Source organism: Electrona antarctica (assembly GCF_951216825.1).
Source record: "Electrona antarctica genome assembly, chromosome: 14".
In the NCBI taxonomy this organism is placed as follows: Eukaryota; Metazoa; Chordata; class Actinopteri; order Myctophiformes; family Myctophidae; genus Electrona; species Electrona antarctica.
This window is the reverse complement of record NC_136795.1, coordinates 1,586,793-1,600,188: the sequence shown is the minus strand read 5'-3', so window position 1 is coordinate 1,600,188 and position 13,396 is coordinate 1,586,793. Positions and strand designations below refer to the sequence as shown.

The window sequence follows — 13,396 nt, the reverse complement described above, 5'->3', positions numbered from 1 at the left end:
GGTACGTGTGCACTAGGCCTCACAAAACAAAAGTATAGTTTGTGGTGTCGCCAGGAATGTCTACTAAATTGATTGTGAGTAGTAGTAGTAGTATGCAATATTTTAGAAGAAAAATGACAGAAGCAACACTGTGCTCTGACTGTAGACGGGTGATATTCTGAGGTTATTACTAAAAACGAGTGCACTGCTTTCATCTCAGATATATTCATGACAGAAAGGCACATGTGTGCTAACTGGTCAGGTTCGAATTAGTTTATATTAGCTTTGATTCCCCATCGATGATGTCAACTGGAAGTTTCTGAACTGCCCACAGCCCTCATATGAGACACAGACCGCGTAGGGAAAAAAAATCATGATTACCTATTATATGAAGATAGGTTGAAAAGTGGTCCTTTAATAAATATTGACATATTTGTGAATGTTTTGCTATGGCCGTGGCCGCTGTTTTGGTTCAATATTTTGTTGTTCAACAGCATTTAAATGTAGTAGTATCGTGGGGCAAACTAAACAAAATACATACATACATGGATGCACCTGGGACGTATCCTCAGTGATGTATCCCAAGGTCATCGGGGTTTCGGGTCTCCCAACATCATACCCCTCACTCAGGTGACCCAGCCGGGGTGATCAAGTCCCGACTTACGTCCCAGTAGCTACCCTCGATCAGTCCCATTAGGGAAAAACCAGGGCCACACAATCCGTTCCTCCTGAACTACTCTGCCGGGACTGGGAGGTACCATTCTGGCGCGTGGAAGGACTAGGCTCTGTGGGTTGACTCCTGTCCGGGCCCCTCCTACGTCTCACCAGGTCCACTCCTGCTCTCACCAGGTCAGGCCCTGTGCGTTGCACCAGACTCCCAGCACCAGGCACTTTATTCAGGAATGGTGGATTCAACACATTACGCCACCAGCTTTTCTGTGCACAACGTGGGGCACTTGAGTTGAGCCAGCTGACACCATGCAAGGACTGTCTTTTCATGCATGCCATGCGTGCCAACTACCAGGCTGGCATTTGGAGAGGGAGTCTTCAACAACACCTGCAAGTCCCAAGCCTAGTTCAGCATGGCTGGGCCAGAAATGTCGAATGGATGCAGGGATCTCCAGCTCCTGATGTAGTGTTGCAGCTGCTGCAGTCGCAAATGCAAGCTCCCAGGATGCACGTGCTTGACATGGCTTGAAATGCACATCAATGTGCAAATTACAAACATGCAATAACCAACCCCAAGAAGAGGACCTGATTATCACAGAGGCAGCCTTGACTGACTCGGAAATAAAGGACTGAATTTACCAGTGCTCCCACAGGCCAGTGCCCGTGGGAGCCTGGGCAGAGGACTTTTGTGGTGGTTCTGGACAACCGTGGGTCTGACTGACTCGACACCGGGCACTGGACTTATATTGTAAGGACCTCTTTAAAAACAACATTGCTGATAAACTGGCACTTCTTGTTTGTCTCTTCATCTCGAGCAAGAATGCCTGCTTGATTTGCTAACCCTACTGGCCGCCACATAGAACTGGCCATGGCTGAAGAAGTCCCTCATGCAGAAGACCCCAACACGGTGTAATGTCTGGCCCTGAGACTTATTGACAGTCATGCCGAAGCAGGGTTTCACTGGAAACTGTTGGCGGGGCAGAGTGAATGGATATATGATGTCGGTTGGACACAGGGTGATGCGTGGACTGAGTGTGCATCCCGCATTGACACCAATCACAGATCTTGCAGCTATAGGCGTGCATCTCGTGCTTTGTCTGACTCAGCTCTCCGTGCACGTTGTTGTGCGTCACGCATCCAGTTGCGGTAGGCTCGGGTACCTTTCGGCATATTGGCAAGTAAAAAAGGTGATCTGTAACTGCCATCTATTAGCCAATGTATCATTCTGTTGAGCTGGTCAAGTCATGGTGATGTCAGCGGTATCACCTTTTATGCCCATCTTTGTCAGGCATGCCCAAATATGGGGTCTATGCAGATGTCAGAAGTCGGTGGGACGAACCCGTATTTAGGCATGCCCAAATATAGAGTTGCAGAGGCAGAGGCCTTGTGATGTCAGCTGTGGCCCAGGCAGAGGCCTTTTGTGGCGGTTCTGGACAACCATGGGTCCGACCAACTCGACACCGGGCACTGCACTCCCTGTGGGGGTGTGGAACGCGTGTGTCGAATTTGAAGTAGGTGGGGTGAACGGTTCTCGTGTTACATGGATTACAGACGTACAGCTGTACAGACACAGAGACTTTTATATTTACATTTATAGTTAGATGATACATTGGCTACTACCGGTATATGGACATTGAATATTCCCTCGTTTAAAACCTTTGACTTTGACATGTTAACAAAATGAAATAAAAATGTTGACTCTGTCAATACAATATTCAATCCAATATATTGGATTGAATATTCGGGAAAGTTAGGCAAAATCAGGCATATTTTCCTATATAATACCTAATTTGCATATTTAAATATACAATTTCAGAAAACTTGTAATACAATAAATCATTGTTTGCATGTAATTAATCAACTAGGGAAGTTTCATGGTGATCACTAGTTCTTAATTTTTTTCATCCTATTCACCCATCATGTATATAGGTGAAAATAACAAAATGTGTGATAAATATGAAAAAGCTGCTCCTGTGGAAGTGTTATCATATATTAATTTACTTATATTGACCTTCTAAACAATTTAATATAGGTATGGTTTTGCCCACTCATTTCGTAATGAAAACTTGTCCGGCTCATGGACTAATTATGGCAAAGTGTGGCTTCATGTCTAATGACTGCCTCAAGCAGGACGAGGATTACAATGTATGCATTTAGCCGACTTAATCCAGAACAAAGAATAAAAACATGGTAATGTATCATACATAATAGTGGGGTTTCAATTCGAATTATATATAGCTATATTCCACTCTCCAATTTAAATGTAACATGATTGTATACACATACATACTGGCACAATGTTTCTTGAGGGAAAATAAAAATAGAACCAGTCTTGTTGTGGAATGTGGAATATAAGACATTTTAGAAGCGGCAAAGAAAGTGTCATTCAATTTGCTATTGTATGTAATCATAATTTAAAAATTGTGCTATATAAATTGCCTGCCAAATGTGTGGTGTTTCATCTATTTTACATTTTATTGAGCTATGTCATATTTTTTGTAAATGGCACCATTGGTATTGAATATATATAAATTATACATTTGAGTGTGAAATTACCTGAAACATGTCAGATTTCTCATCACAAAACAAGAGCTTAGAGTGAGTGCCCTCTAAGTCTCCATGCCACAGGGCCAACAGCTGTGTTTGCAGACACTGGATAGTTGTAAATTAAAAACAAAAATCTTCACCACAAACGACTAGTTTTACGTTCATTCAAAACCCAGACATCTCTGCTTGCTCTGCAGCAAATATGGAACAGGGTATCATATGGTAAAACTATTTTAAAAGACAAATGACAGAGGAAAGTTGACAAACAACTGTACATGTAAGGGTGTACAAGTGAGGTTTTAAACGTCCCTAAACAAAACACAGGACTCCTCAACCCTCCACATGGTTTGATTATGAAGCTAAACTCGTCTGCTATCTGCTCGAGTTTTTTGTATGACTTTAATCCATTTCTTTGTATGTATTTTATTTAGTTTTAGTTGTAGAGAAAACACAACTGTCTCAGTATTCTGCAGCACAGAGTACTGACCTAGTGGGTTGAGTCTACATCGTTCTCACATATGCTTTAAGTTCCACCCCCTGCTTCTCTTACAACATTCTCTACTCAGGGTTTACTTCAGTGCATCTGAAACTCTAACCTCTACTTTACAGCGTCAGCATGGCAGAAGTCGCCCCAGCTCCCGTCGCCGCCCCGGCTAAAGCCGCCAAGAAGAAGGCAGCACCCCGACCCAAGAAGACCGGCCCCAGCGTCGCTGAGCTTGTCGTCAAGGCCGTGTCCGCCTCCAAGGAACGCAAAGGTGTGTCCCTGGCTGCGGTCAAGAAAGCTCTGTCTGCCGGCGGCTACGATGTCGAGAAGAACAAGGCCCGCGTCAAGATCGCCGTCAAGAGCCTGGTAGCAAAAGGCACCCTGGTTCAGACCAAAGGTGCCGGAGCATCTGGCTCTTTCAAGATGAACAAGGAGGCACCGAAGGAAAAGAAACCCGCGAAGAAAGCAGTCAAACCCAAGAAGACTGCAGCCAAAAAACCCGCCGCGGCAAAGAAGTCTCCGAAGAAGGCAGTGGCCAAGAAGCCCGCAGCCGCTAAGAAATCTCCCAAGAAGGCAAAGAAGCCTGCTGCCGCTGCAAAGAAACCAGTAGCCAAGAAGAGTCCGAAGAAGGCGACGAAGAGTCCCAAGAAGGTGAAGAAGCCCGCTGCCGTCAAGAAAGCCCCAGCTAAGAAGGTAGCGAAGCCCAAGGCGGCGAAACCCAAGAAGGCTGCCGCCAAGAAGAAGTAAACCAACAGTCAGTGTCAACCCCACAAAGGCTCTTTTAAGAGCCCCCCACAACTTCATTTAAAGAATGTTCCTTTATTTAATCTAGTTGTCATGTCAATGAATGGTTAAGGGAACAAATTTAGCCAAAACAACAATTACGTACGGGGAAACAATTATTCAACCCCGTCCAGCCGAAATCAATGATTCTGCAGTACTCTATGCATACGTAAAAAATGAAGTGAAGAATATAGACTGAAGAATATCGGTAATCTTACCGTTTTACGATTAAAAAAAGCCTAGGCTCAGGACGGCATCAGCGTGCTGTAACTGGGCGTGTTTATTACATCACTTTATACAGAAATCAGCCGTTGCTTATTATACAAGTATCGCCGGTTAGTCTATTTCATTAGAGGTAATTCCATATTATATAGCCTTATTGAGCGCATGAATCCCAACATCCATAATCAAACCGTATGGAGCGCATAAAACCAACCATGACAATGTGGATTCGTGCAGCATAAAACACGAGCAATTTGTGACCTAGTCCAAATTGAACGACAGAAGACACAAATGCCTCCTCGAGTCCTCGTGCATGTTATATTAAAAACAATTTGTGCATACAAATCCGGGAAAATGTTAAACCACTGCAAATATGAAACGTATTTTATATTATAATATTAACATAAAGCCCCGAAATGGATAAAATCCACTGATATTGAAATATTCAACACAAGGATAAATAACTATTAAATGACAATAGCATATACCAAATTGATCTGAGTTCATACGCAAGATGCACTACATCGTGATATGTAGTTACTTGGAAGTAAGACAGCATTAAATGTGCATATGTAAATGTGAAATACATTTACATATGATGTACATTAAATCAATGCAATGACTGACTGACTGGACAGTGTGTGAGAGCATGTCTACTATGTAATCCCAAAGCCTGTGATTAGATTAGGCTAAAGATTTGAAAACTAGGCCTAGAGGAAAATTACACAAGTTATTCATATTGCTTTAGTTCACGAAAGTATTGCTTATATACATAGAAGTGACCCTTTATATAGAAATTGTGGGTGGCTCTTAAAAGAGCCTTTTTGGGGTTTGTAACTTGAAAGGAGATTTATTTCTTGGCGGCTTTCTCGGTCTTCTTGGGCAGCAGAACAGCCTGGATGTTGGGCAGCACACCGCCCTGAGCGATGGTCACTCCGCCCAGCAGTTTGTTGAGCTCCTCGTCGTTGCGGACGGCCAGCTGGAGGTGACGGGGGATGATACGACTCTTCTTGTTGTCACGGGCAGCGTTTCCAGCCAACTCCAGGATCTCAGCGGTCAGATACTCGAGCACCGCAGCGAGGTACACTGGAGCTCCAGCGCCCACTCTCTGGGCATAGTTGCCTTTACGCAGCAGCCTGTGGACACGACCCACGGGGAACTGGAGCCCGGCACGGGATGAGCGAGTCTTGGCCTTCGCCCTGGCCTTTCCTCCGGTCTTTCCTCTGCCGCTCATTTTGATGTAGGTTTATTTATGGAGTAGATTCTCGAAGAAAATGTGCTGGATGAGACGCGCGCGAGACCTTTTATACCTTCAACAACACAGAGAATAGTACTTTCTGTATGTGCGGGTGTGCGCCCCACCAATCATAGAAACGGATGAGAGCGCGGGCTGAGTGTGTATGAGCTTCCAACCAATCAGTAGTAGTAGCATGTACTACTCCTCCCAAAGAAGGAGGTTCCTGACCGGAGACCGCGTCTCACAGCCAATGAGTTTAAAATCAGCAGTTTGCGCCCTTTTTACTACAACTCCTATCTTAACTTTGCAGAGAGAGAAGATATTCATGGCAAGAACCCAACAGTTACAGACCGCTCGTCTTTGACTTTGTCTTTTAAGTAAGCATAGTTATACACCATATTATGTGGTAGTAATAATTTAAATTTGATTTAAATGTGTACATGTATCACAAGTAGAAATGCTTATTTATTTGCCCCATATCATACACATACAACATAGAGCAAAGTATGTTCTTTGTTCAGTCCATAGTATTTATTACTTAGCTATTAGTTGCCAGCCCATAGAGCCCCATTGTGAACCCGGACATGTTGAGTACACCAAAGTTTTATGTTGCTAACTTGCATATGTTGAGCAATTTTCATAATTGGCATAATATGTGACCATACCATTAACGAATACAAAACTGTTCACCCCAATTGGCGAAGAACGGTCGCCCCGACCACGAAGAACCATTGTATTTTCGAGGTAACAGCAGAGAGAGAGAGAGATTTTTACCTGTACGGGGGCCAGTTTCGAATTGCATCCATCCGTAGGTGCCCTTTGAGAGCGGTTTTGAAGGAGTCAAGGGATTCGCATGTCTTAATGACTGTTGGTAGGGCGTTCCACATTTTGGTGGCATAGGAGCGAAAATAATTTAGTCCCTTGTTTGTGCCGAATCTGGGTTGAACATGGTTCGTTGCACTCCCTCTGGTGTTGTGGGTGTGGACTTCGTTAACAGTATCTACACAGGTACATGGGTATCTTGGTGGAGTATCGAATCTTGTGGACCAGACCCATCGCAAGATGCTGTACTCTGTCGCCGACCCTAAGCCATGCCAGTCTGTCAAAGTGGGCAGGGGTGAGGTGGGTTCGGGGGGTGAGGCCAAGTAGGAGCCTGACCAGTTTGTTTTGGGAGGTCTGGAGCCTAGTTTTAAGGGCCTTTGAGGTGCTGTGGTACCAGGAGGTGCATGCATAGTCAAAGAAGCCTTTTACAAGGGCTCCTGTTAAGGTCTTCAAGGTGTTTTTGTCGACCAGTGAGGAGATCCTGTAAAGGAATGGTGCTATTTGCTCACGCGTTCTGGCGCCTAAGTGTTAGTTTGTTTTGATGACATGTATGTAACTTTGATGTATTTATATGATGACAAGCAGCCTGTTTTTGTATGTAATTCCAAGCCTTGATATGTACTGTGATGCCTTGTAATTTGTGGAAATTCAATAAAATACTTTAAAAGCTGGCTATTGTATATCTTGAGGTGATAATGGCTGGCCATGAGCCATAGTTTAGAGCCATGGCACAGTGACTTAACAATAGGCTGCCAGTGAATATTAATGAAGTGGCAGGCACCCTTCTTTCTACTACTGATTCTTGCATTCCAGTCCAAAGTGGTAGAGTTACAGGGCGATTAACATTAGATAATCAGTACAAAGCGTACACACACACACACACACACACACACACACCCGGAAAAGGGGAGAGCGTACCTGTTACCCCACTAACAACCTATAGAAGGGGGGGATCAACATTTCATCATGCTTTATGTAGCATGTGACATGTCAAAGGTTTTCATGATGCTGAATCCATTCCAAGCATTCGTTTTGCAAAAAAAAAAAGGGCTATAAACGGCCATAGCTACTTGCCCAATTGTGCTGACATCATCACATTTGTGATTACGTATATGGCCGTTTTAGCCTAAGGAGTGTATTTTGTGCGAAACTAATGCTTGGAATGGATTCAGCATCATGAAAACCACCTAGTTTGACATGTCACATGCTACATAAAGCATGATGACATTTTGATTTTCCCCCTTATAGGATGTTAATGGTATGGTCAGATATTATGCCAATTGGCATTAGCATCCTACAGTTTCTACATGCTGGGGAGTGGGAACCCATACTGTAAATTAAGAGGGGTGTGAAACAAGGGTGCCCCTTGTCCGCTGCACTTTATATCTTAGCTATTAATCCGTTATTACATAAGATCAAGAATGATAAAAGGCTCACAGGTATAAAAACTAGTGGTGGAGAGCGAGTCGTTGTTTTGGCTTACGCCGACGATATCACCATCATAATTAAAAATAAGAATGAATTGGACATTATACATGAGCACTTAGCACTTTATGAAGAGATCTCAGGTTCCAGATTAAACCATGATAAGACTGAAGGTGTCTGGTTCGGGAGGAGTGAGGCAAAGCCAAATCTAAATATAAAGGACACAGAAACAATGACAGTCCTTGGGGTAAAGTTTAGTAATAACGGCAGTTATGAAAAAAACTGGGATAATAAAGATAAAGAAATAAAGGAGGACTTAGAAAAATGGGAAAACAAATCATTATGATTATTAAGACATATGTATTGGCAAAACTGCTATTTTTGGCGACTATATTTCCTCCCAAGGACCAGACACTGAAACACATAAATAAAACACTAGTTAATTTCATATGGGGAACCACTAGAGAAGTTACAAATAGAAACCTATTGTATAAGAGTACAAATAATGGAGGCCTTGGGGCTGTGGACTTAGGACTTAAACTAAAAATTTCGTTTTGTAAAAATGTAGCAGCTGGTTTTAAACGGAGGGCTATGTGGATAGGGGAGGCACTGAGCTGGACCAAAAAGAAGGGCCGGGCAAGAAGCTCAGTGCCTTATTTTAAAGTGATGTATGGTGATTTGTTGTGTAATTCTGCACATCTGAATATAGAATGGACAGAAATGTCAAGTAAATGCATTTATGGCAAAATATGTGAGGACCTGTACGGTGGCATTTTCCCCTACAGGAACCTTGATGATAACCAAAAGCGGGTGTGTTTAAAAAATTTGAGTAGTAGAAACATCTCCGAAAAAAAGAGGGATGTGATGTGGCTGGTCTCTGTTAGGGCGGTGGTAAGATGGAGCTGTTTTGTTAAAACTATTAAATGCCCCGTTCTAAATTGTAATACAGATGAAACGTTAGAGCATTTGCTAGTAGACTGCCAGAGGTCTAGAGAGGTTTGGGGGAAAATGTCAATAATTGGTTTTAATGTTAAGATCACATATAATGCAGTAATGTATGGTGTTTTTATGGAAAAAATGTCTGTCATGGAGAACGACTTTTATTGGTCTATTGTTTGCACTGTAGTTAATAAGATATGGAACACCAGAAGTGCCATGGTGATTCACCAGGAGGTCATCACAGGAGAGGTAGTGTTTAAACAGATACGAACTGAACTGAAAAGACAAAGAACTCTGGACTAAAAAAAAAGAAACTGACACCATGGCACTTATTAACATTGTGAAAAAAAAACCCTTTTGTATTGAAATGCATTGATTGATGTTTGTACTTTGATGTAATATACATGTATACACTGTAAAAAACCCTGATAATTTTCAATAAAGTATATATAAAAAGGAACCCATACTGTGGATTTGGGACTCAAACTAAAATGTTGTAAGCACATAGCATCTGGTTTTAAACGAAGAGCTATATGGATAGGGGAGGCGCTGAGCTGGACCAAAAAGAAGGGCCGGGCAAGGAGCTCAGTGCCTTATTGTAAAGTCATGTATGGTGATTTGGTGTCAAACTGCACATTTAAGGCGAGACATGGTAGGTGAATATGGAAAACAAGTTAACTAATAGCTATCACAATGAAACTTCTCCAGTTGATTACTTATATTAAAACTAAGATTTTTTGTATTACAAGTTTTCTGAAATTATGTTTAAATAGGCAAATTAGGCATTATATGCGCTAATTTGCATACATTTCGGGACGATAAATCTGAAGATCAGATAAAGCCAGGTTCAAAATTATTGTTTCATTTTGTTGACATATTAGAGACAAAGAAAAATCATGATTTCATGTCTCGCCTTAAATATTGACTGGACTGAAATGACAAGTAAATGTATATAAGATATCTTATATATATATCTTATATATATAAGATATGTGATGATTTATATGGTGGCATTTTTCCCTACAAATATCTTGATGAAAATCAAAAGCAGGTTTGTATTACAAATATTAGTAGTAAAAATATCTCCGGAAAAAAAGAGAGATGTCATGTGGCTGGTCTCTGTGAGGAGACTAGCAGTAAGAGCAGTAGTAAAATGGAGCTGCTTCATTAGAACTGTTAAATGTCCAATTATAAATTGTGGTGCAGATGAGACAATTGAGCACCTGCTAGTTGACTGCCAGAGGTCTAGCTTTGTGTGGGGGAAAATGCCACAAATTGGTTTTAAAATTAAGATAAATTACAATGCTGTCATGTATGGGGTCTTTGGGGAAAACGGTTTTACTGGACGGTTATTTGTACAGTTGTGAACAAACTGTGGAAAACCAGGTGTGCCTATTAACATTGTAAAAAACAAACACAAAAAACACACTTTTGTATTTGAAATGCCTTGTTATATTTTTTGTATTGTAACTTATATGTATATATATTATATATATGTAACTTAATGTAATATTTGCATATTTTGTAAACCCCTGAATAATTTTCAATAAAGTATATATAAAAAGGAACCCATACTGAACATTTCTAACATAAAACGTTGGTGTACTCACATGTCCGGGTTCACATTCTGGCTACTAGACTAGTATTCTATGACTTTTGTTCCCCTCCAATCGGTGCCAGTGATGCATGGTACCTCCCCAAACAAGGAGGTCCCTCACCACTGACCAATCGGAGAACAACGGCGTCTCAGACGCGCAAATAAAAGCAGCAGTTTGCTCTGCAATAAGCATTCTATTCAACTTCTTTAGAAGAGAGCAAGAGACAATGGCAAGAACCAAGCAGACCGCTCGTAAGTCCACCGGTGGCAAAGCGCCCAGGAAGCAGCTCGCCACCAAGGCAGCTCGTAAGAGCGCGCCGGCAACCGGTGGAGTGAAGAAGCCTCACCGTTACCGTCCCGGTACAGTGGCTCTGAGGGAGATCCGTCGTTACCAGAAATCCACCGAGCTGCTGATCCGCAAGCTGCCCTTCCAGCGCCTGGTGAGGGAGATCGCACAGGACTTCAAGACCGACCTGCGCTTCCAGAGCTCTGCAGTCATGGCTCTCCAGGAGTCTGCCGAGGCTTATCTGGTCGGTCTGTTTGAAGACACCAACCTGTGCGCCATCCACGCCAAGAGGGTGACAATCATGCCCAAAGACATCCAGCTGGCCCGTCGTATCCGCGGAGAACGTGCTTAAACCTTTCTGACACTAGTAGAACCCCAAAACGGCTCTTTTAAGAGCCACCCATCTATTTATTTTAAAGAGCATTTCCCACACGAGTGGCATATGAGCAATGAAATAATATAAGTAATATTTCAGACGCTAATCTCTTCTCCCACTAAAGATCCAAATTGTTGCATAATTGCCACGTCAACACTACACTGGTTAAGATGCCCCCCCCCCCCCCCCTCTTTAAATCAAACATGAATTTGGTAGTTGGTGGCTAACGGCTGCCACTGTTCACGTGATACAGTGATATACAGAGGGTGGCGCTCAATGAGTCTATTGAGCCGCCTGCCTGATCTATTGTCCCGCTAAAATAGTTCTCCCGCATGCCTCGTATAAAATAGACTAGGGCAGGGATTACATTTTGATGAGCACATTTAATTAATAGCTCTATTCGACGCTCCTATTTAAATCCAGTTTTTTAACACTTTCTATAGTCAGTCCACTTACTGCAGTCAGTCTATTTGCTACTAATCTGATATATTATGATCATCCATGATGTCCCTGACCAGTCTGTACCAAACAAAGCAATCAAAATTTGCAAAATTGAAGCAACTCAATTTATCCCCAACTGTATCCCAACAATATTGATATATGCTGGCAAATCGGTGAATTTAATCTGCATTAGGCTTTATAGTCAAATAAATCTTGCATCTTTATATTGCAGTTTGCACTGCAAAGATGTGGAATAAAAATAATATTATATATATTGCATCTTTATCTTAATCGTATAATTTGCACTAGTGTTATATTTCATATTCGCGTGATATTTGTGCATGTTTCTTGCTGAAGTTAAATGTGCAATAGTTTTGGCATTATATAAGCCGTTATAAAACGTGGCATGGTGAGTCATGGCTTCAGGCCAACGGTGAGCGCTGGGGACTCGATCGGGCGTGGTGTCGCAAATTATATACAAATAAAAGTAAGACATTTAAATGAGGGACTATGATGTACAAGTTTGACATGCAAGAATACGTAATCACTGTCAGTCCATGAATCATGGCTCACAGACATTGCCTATTTGAATGGAATAAACTCTGTATAGCGCATGTGGGCGGCTCTTAAAAGAGCCTTTGGGTTGTTGGTAGATCAAGTCAGCGTTATTAACCTCCGAATCCGTACAGAGTGCGTCCCTGTCTTTTCAGAGCGTAGACAACATCCATGGCAGTTACGGTCTTTCTCTTGGCGTGCTCGGTGTAGGTGACGGCGTCACGGATCACGTTCTCCAGGAACACCTTGAGGACACCGCGGGTCTCCTCGTAGATCAGACCGGAGATACGCTTCACTCCGCCACGGCGAGCCAGACGGCGGATAGCGGGCTTGGTGATTCCCTGGATGTTATCACGAAGCACCTTGCGATGACGCTTGGCGCCTCCTTTTCCAAGACCTTTTCCTCCTTTCCCTCGTCCTGACATTTTGAGTTGCGCTGTAGTTGCAGTTAGAAAACTGAGTGATTTGAGAGTTCAGAGACTTGCCCTTTTATGTGTGTTCTGAGGACGTAAGGGAGGACATGCAGAGCGAGCTGTGGGCTGCGTGGGCGTTACTAACTCCGCCCCCCACAACACACACGCACACACACTCTGCTATATAGTCAGCTGCTCTATCTATGTCATATAATAATGTATTAATATGTATGTGATGTATTCCTAAAGTACACATATATATTTCTTTTTTTATATATATATTTTTTGTTTGACAACAAATATTGTTAGCCTTGATGACCTTACATGCGTATGCAACAGCTAAATAATGTAATTTTGATAGCATGTACTGTAGATATATAGCACTCTAGTGTAAAATCATAGGTTCATTGTACAGATATTCTACTGTTAGACAGATGTTGTGTTTTTGATCCTTGATTGCATTTGATGTATTACCATGTTACCACCTAAATTGAAATTGAACCTGTAATCATGTATACATTTCAGTGTTACAAAATGCATTTGTGAAATTTGCTCTGGGTCAAATTTATTTCTACATTTCATGACTTCATGCAATTTATTGCACAATGAGATAATTCTGAT

The 13,396-nt window shown here is 42.2% G+C and overlaps 4 protein-coding genes across 4 annotated transcripts; 2 read left to right on the top strand and 2 right to left on the bottom strand.

Moving 5' to 3' along the window:
* Positions 1–3,773: 3,773 nt before the first annotated feature.
* Positions 3,774–4,426, top strand: LOC306936396 (histone H1-like; the record flags this gene model as incomplete). The annotated part of the gene is made up of 1 exon (XM_079519890.1): positions 3,774–4,426. Exon 1 carries the CDS (start codon positions 3,812–3,814, stop codon positions 4,424–4,426), a length of 615 nt encoding a protein of 204 aa, XP_079376016.1. The 5' UTR covers positions 3,774–3,811.
* Positions 4,427–5,346: 920 nt separating this feature from the next.
* LOC306936417 (histone H2A-like) lies at positions 5,347–5,918 on the bottom strand (the record flags this gene model as incomplete). Its single annotated transcript, XM_079519912.1, has 1 exon — positions 5,347–5,918. The coding sequence occupies one exon, from the start codon at positions 5,916–5,918 to the stop codon at positions 5,535–5,537; it is 384 nt and encodes a 127-aa protein (XP_079376038.1). The 3' UTR covers positions 5,347–5,534.
* A 5,013-nt stretch (positions 5,919–10,931) lies between these two features.
* Positions 10,932–11,342, top strand: LOC306936411 (histone H3.2-like; the record flags this gene model as incomplete). Its single annotated transcript, XM_079519906.1, has 1 exon — positions 10,932–11,342. The coding sequence occupies one exon, from the start codon at positions 10,932–10,934 to the stop codon at positions 11,340–11,342; it is 411 nt and encodes a 136-aa protein (XP_079376032.1).
* A 1,133-nt stretch (positions 11,343–12,475) lies between these two features.
* LOC306936443 (histone H4) lies at positions 12,476–12,787 on the bottom strand (the record flags this gene model as incomplete). The annotated part of the gene is made up of 1 exon (XM_079519940.1): positions 12,476–12,787. The coding sequence occupies one exon, from the start codon at positions 12,785–12,787 to the stop codon at positions 12,476–12,478; it is 312 nt and encodes a 103-aa protein (XP_079376066.1).
* Positions 12,788–13,396: the final 609 nt, after the last annotated feature.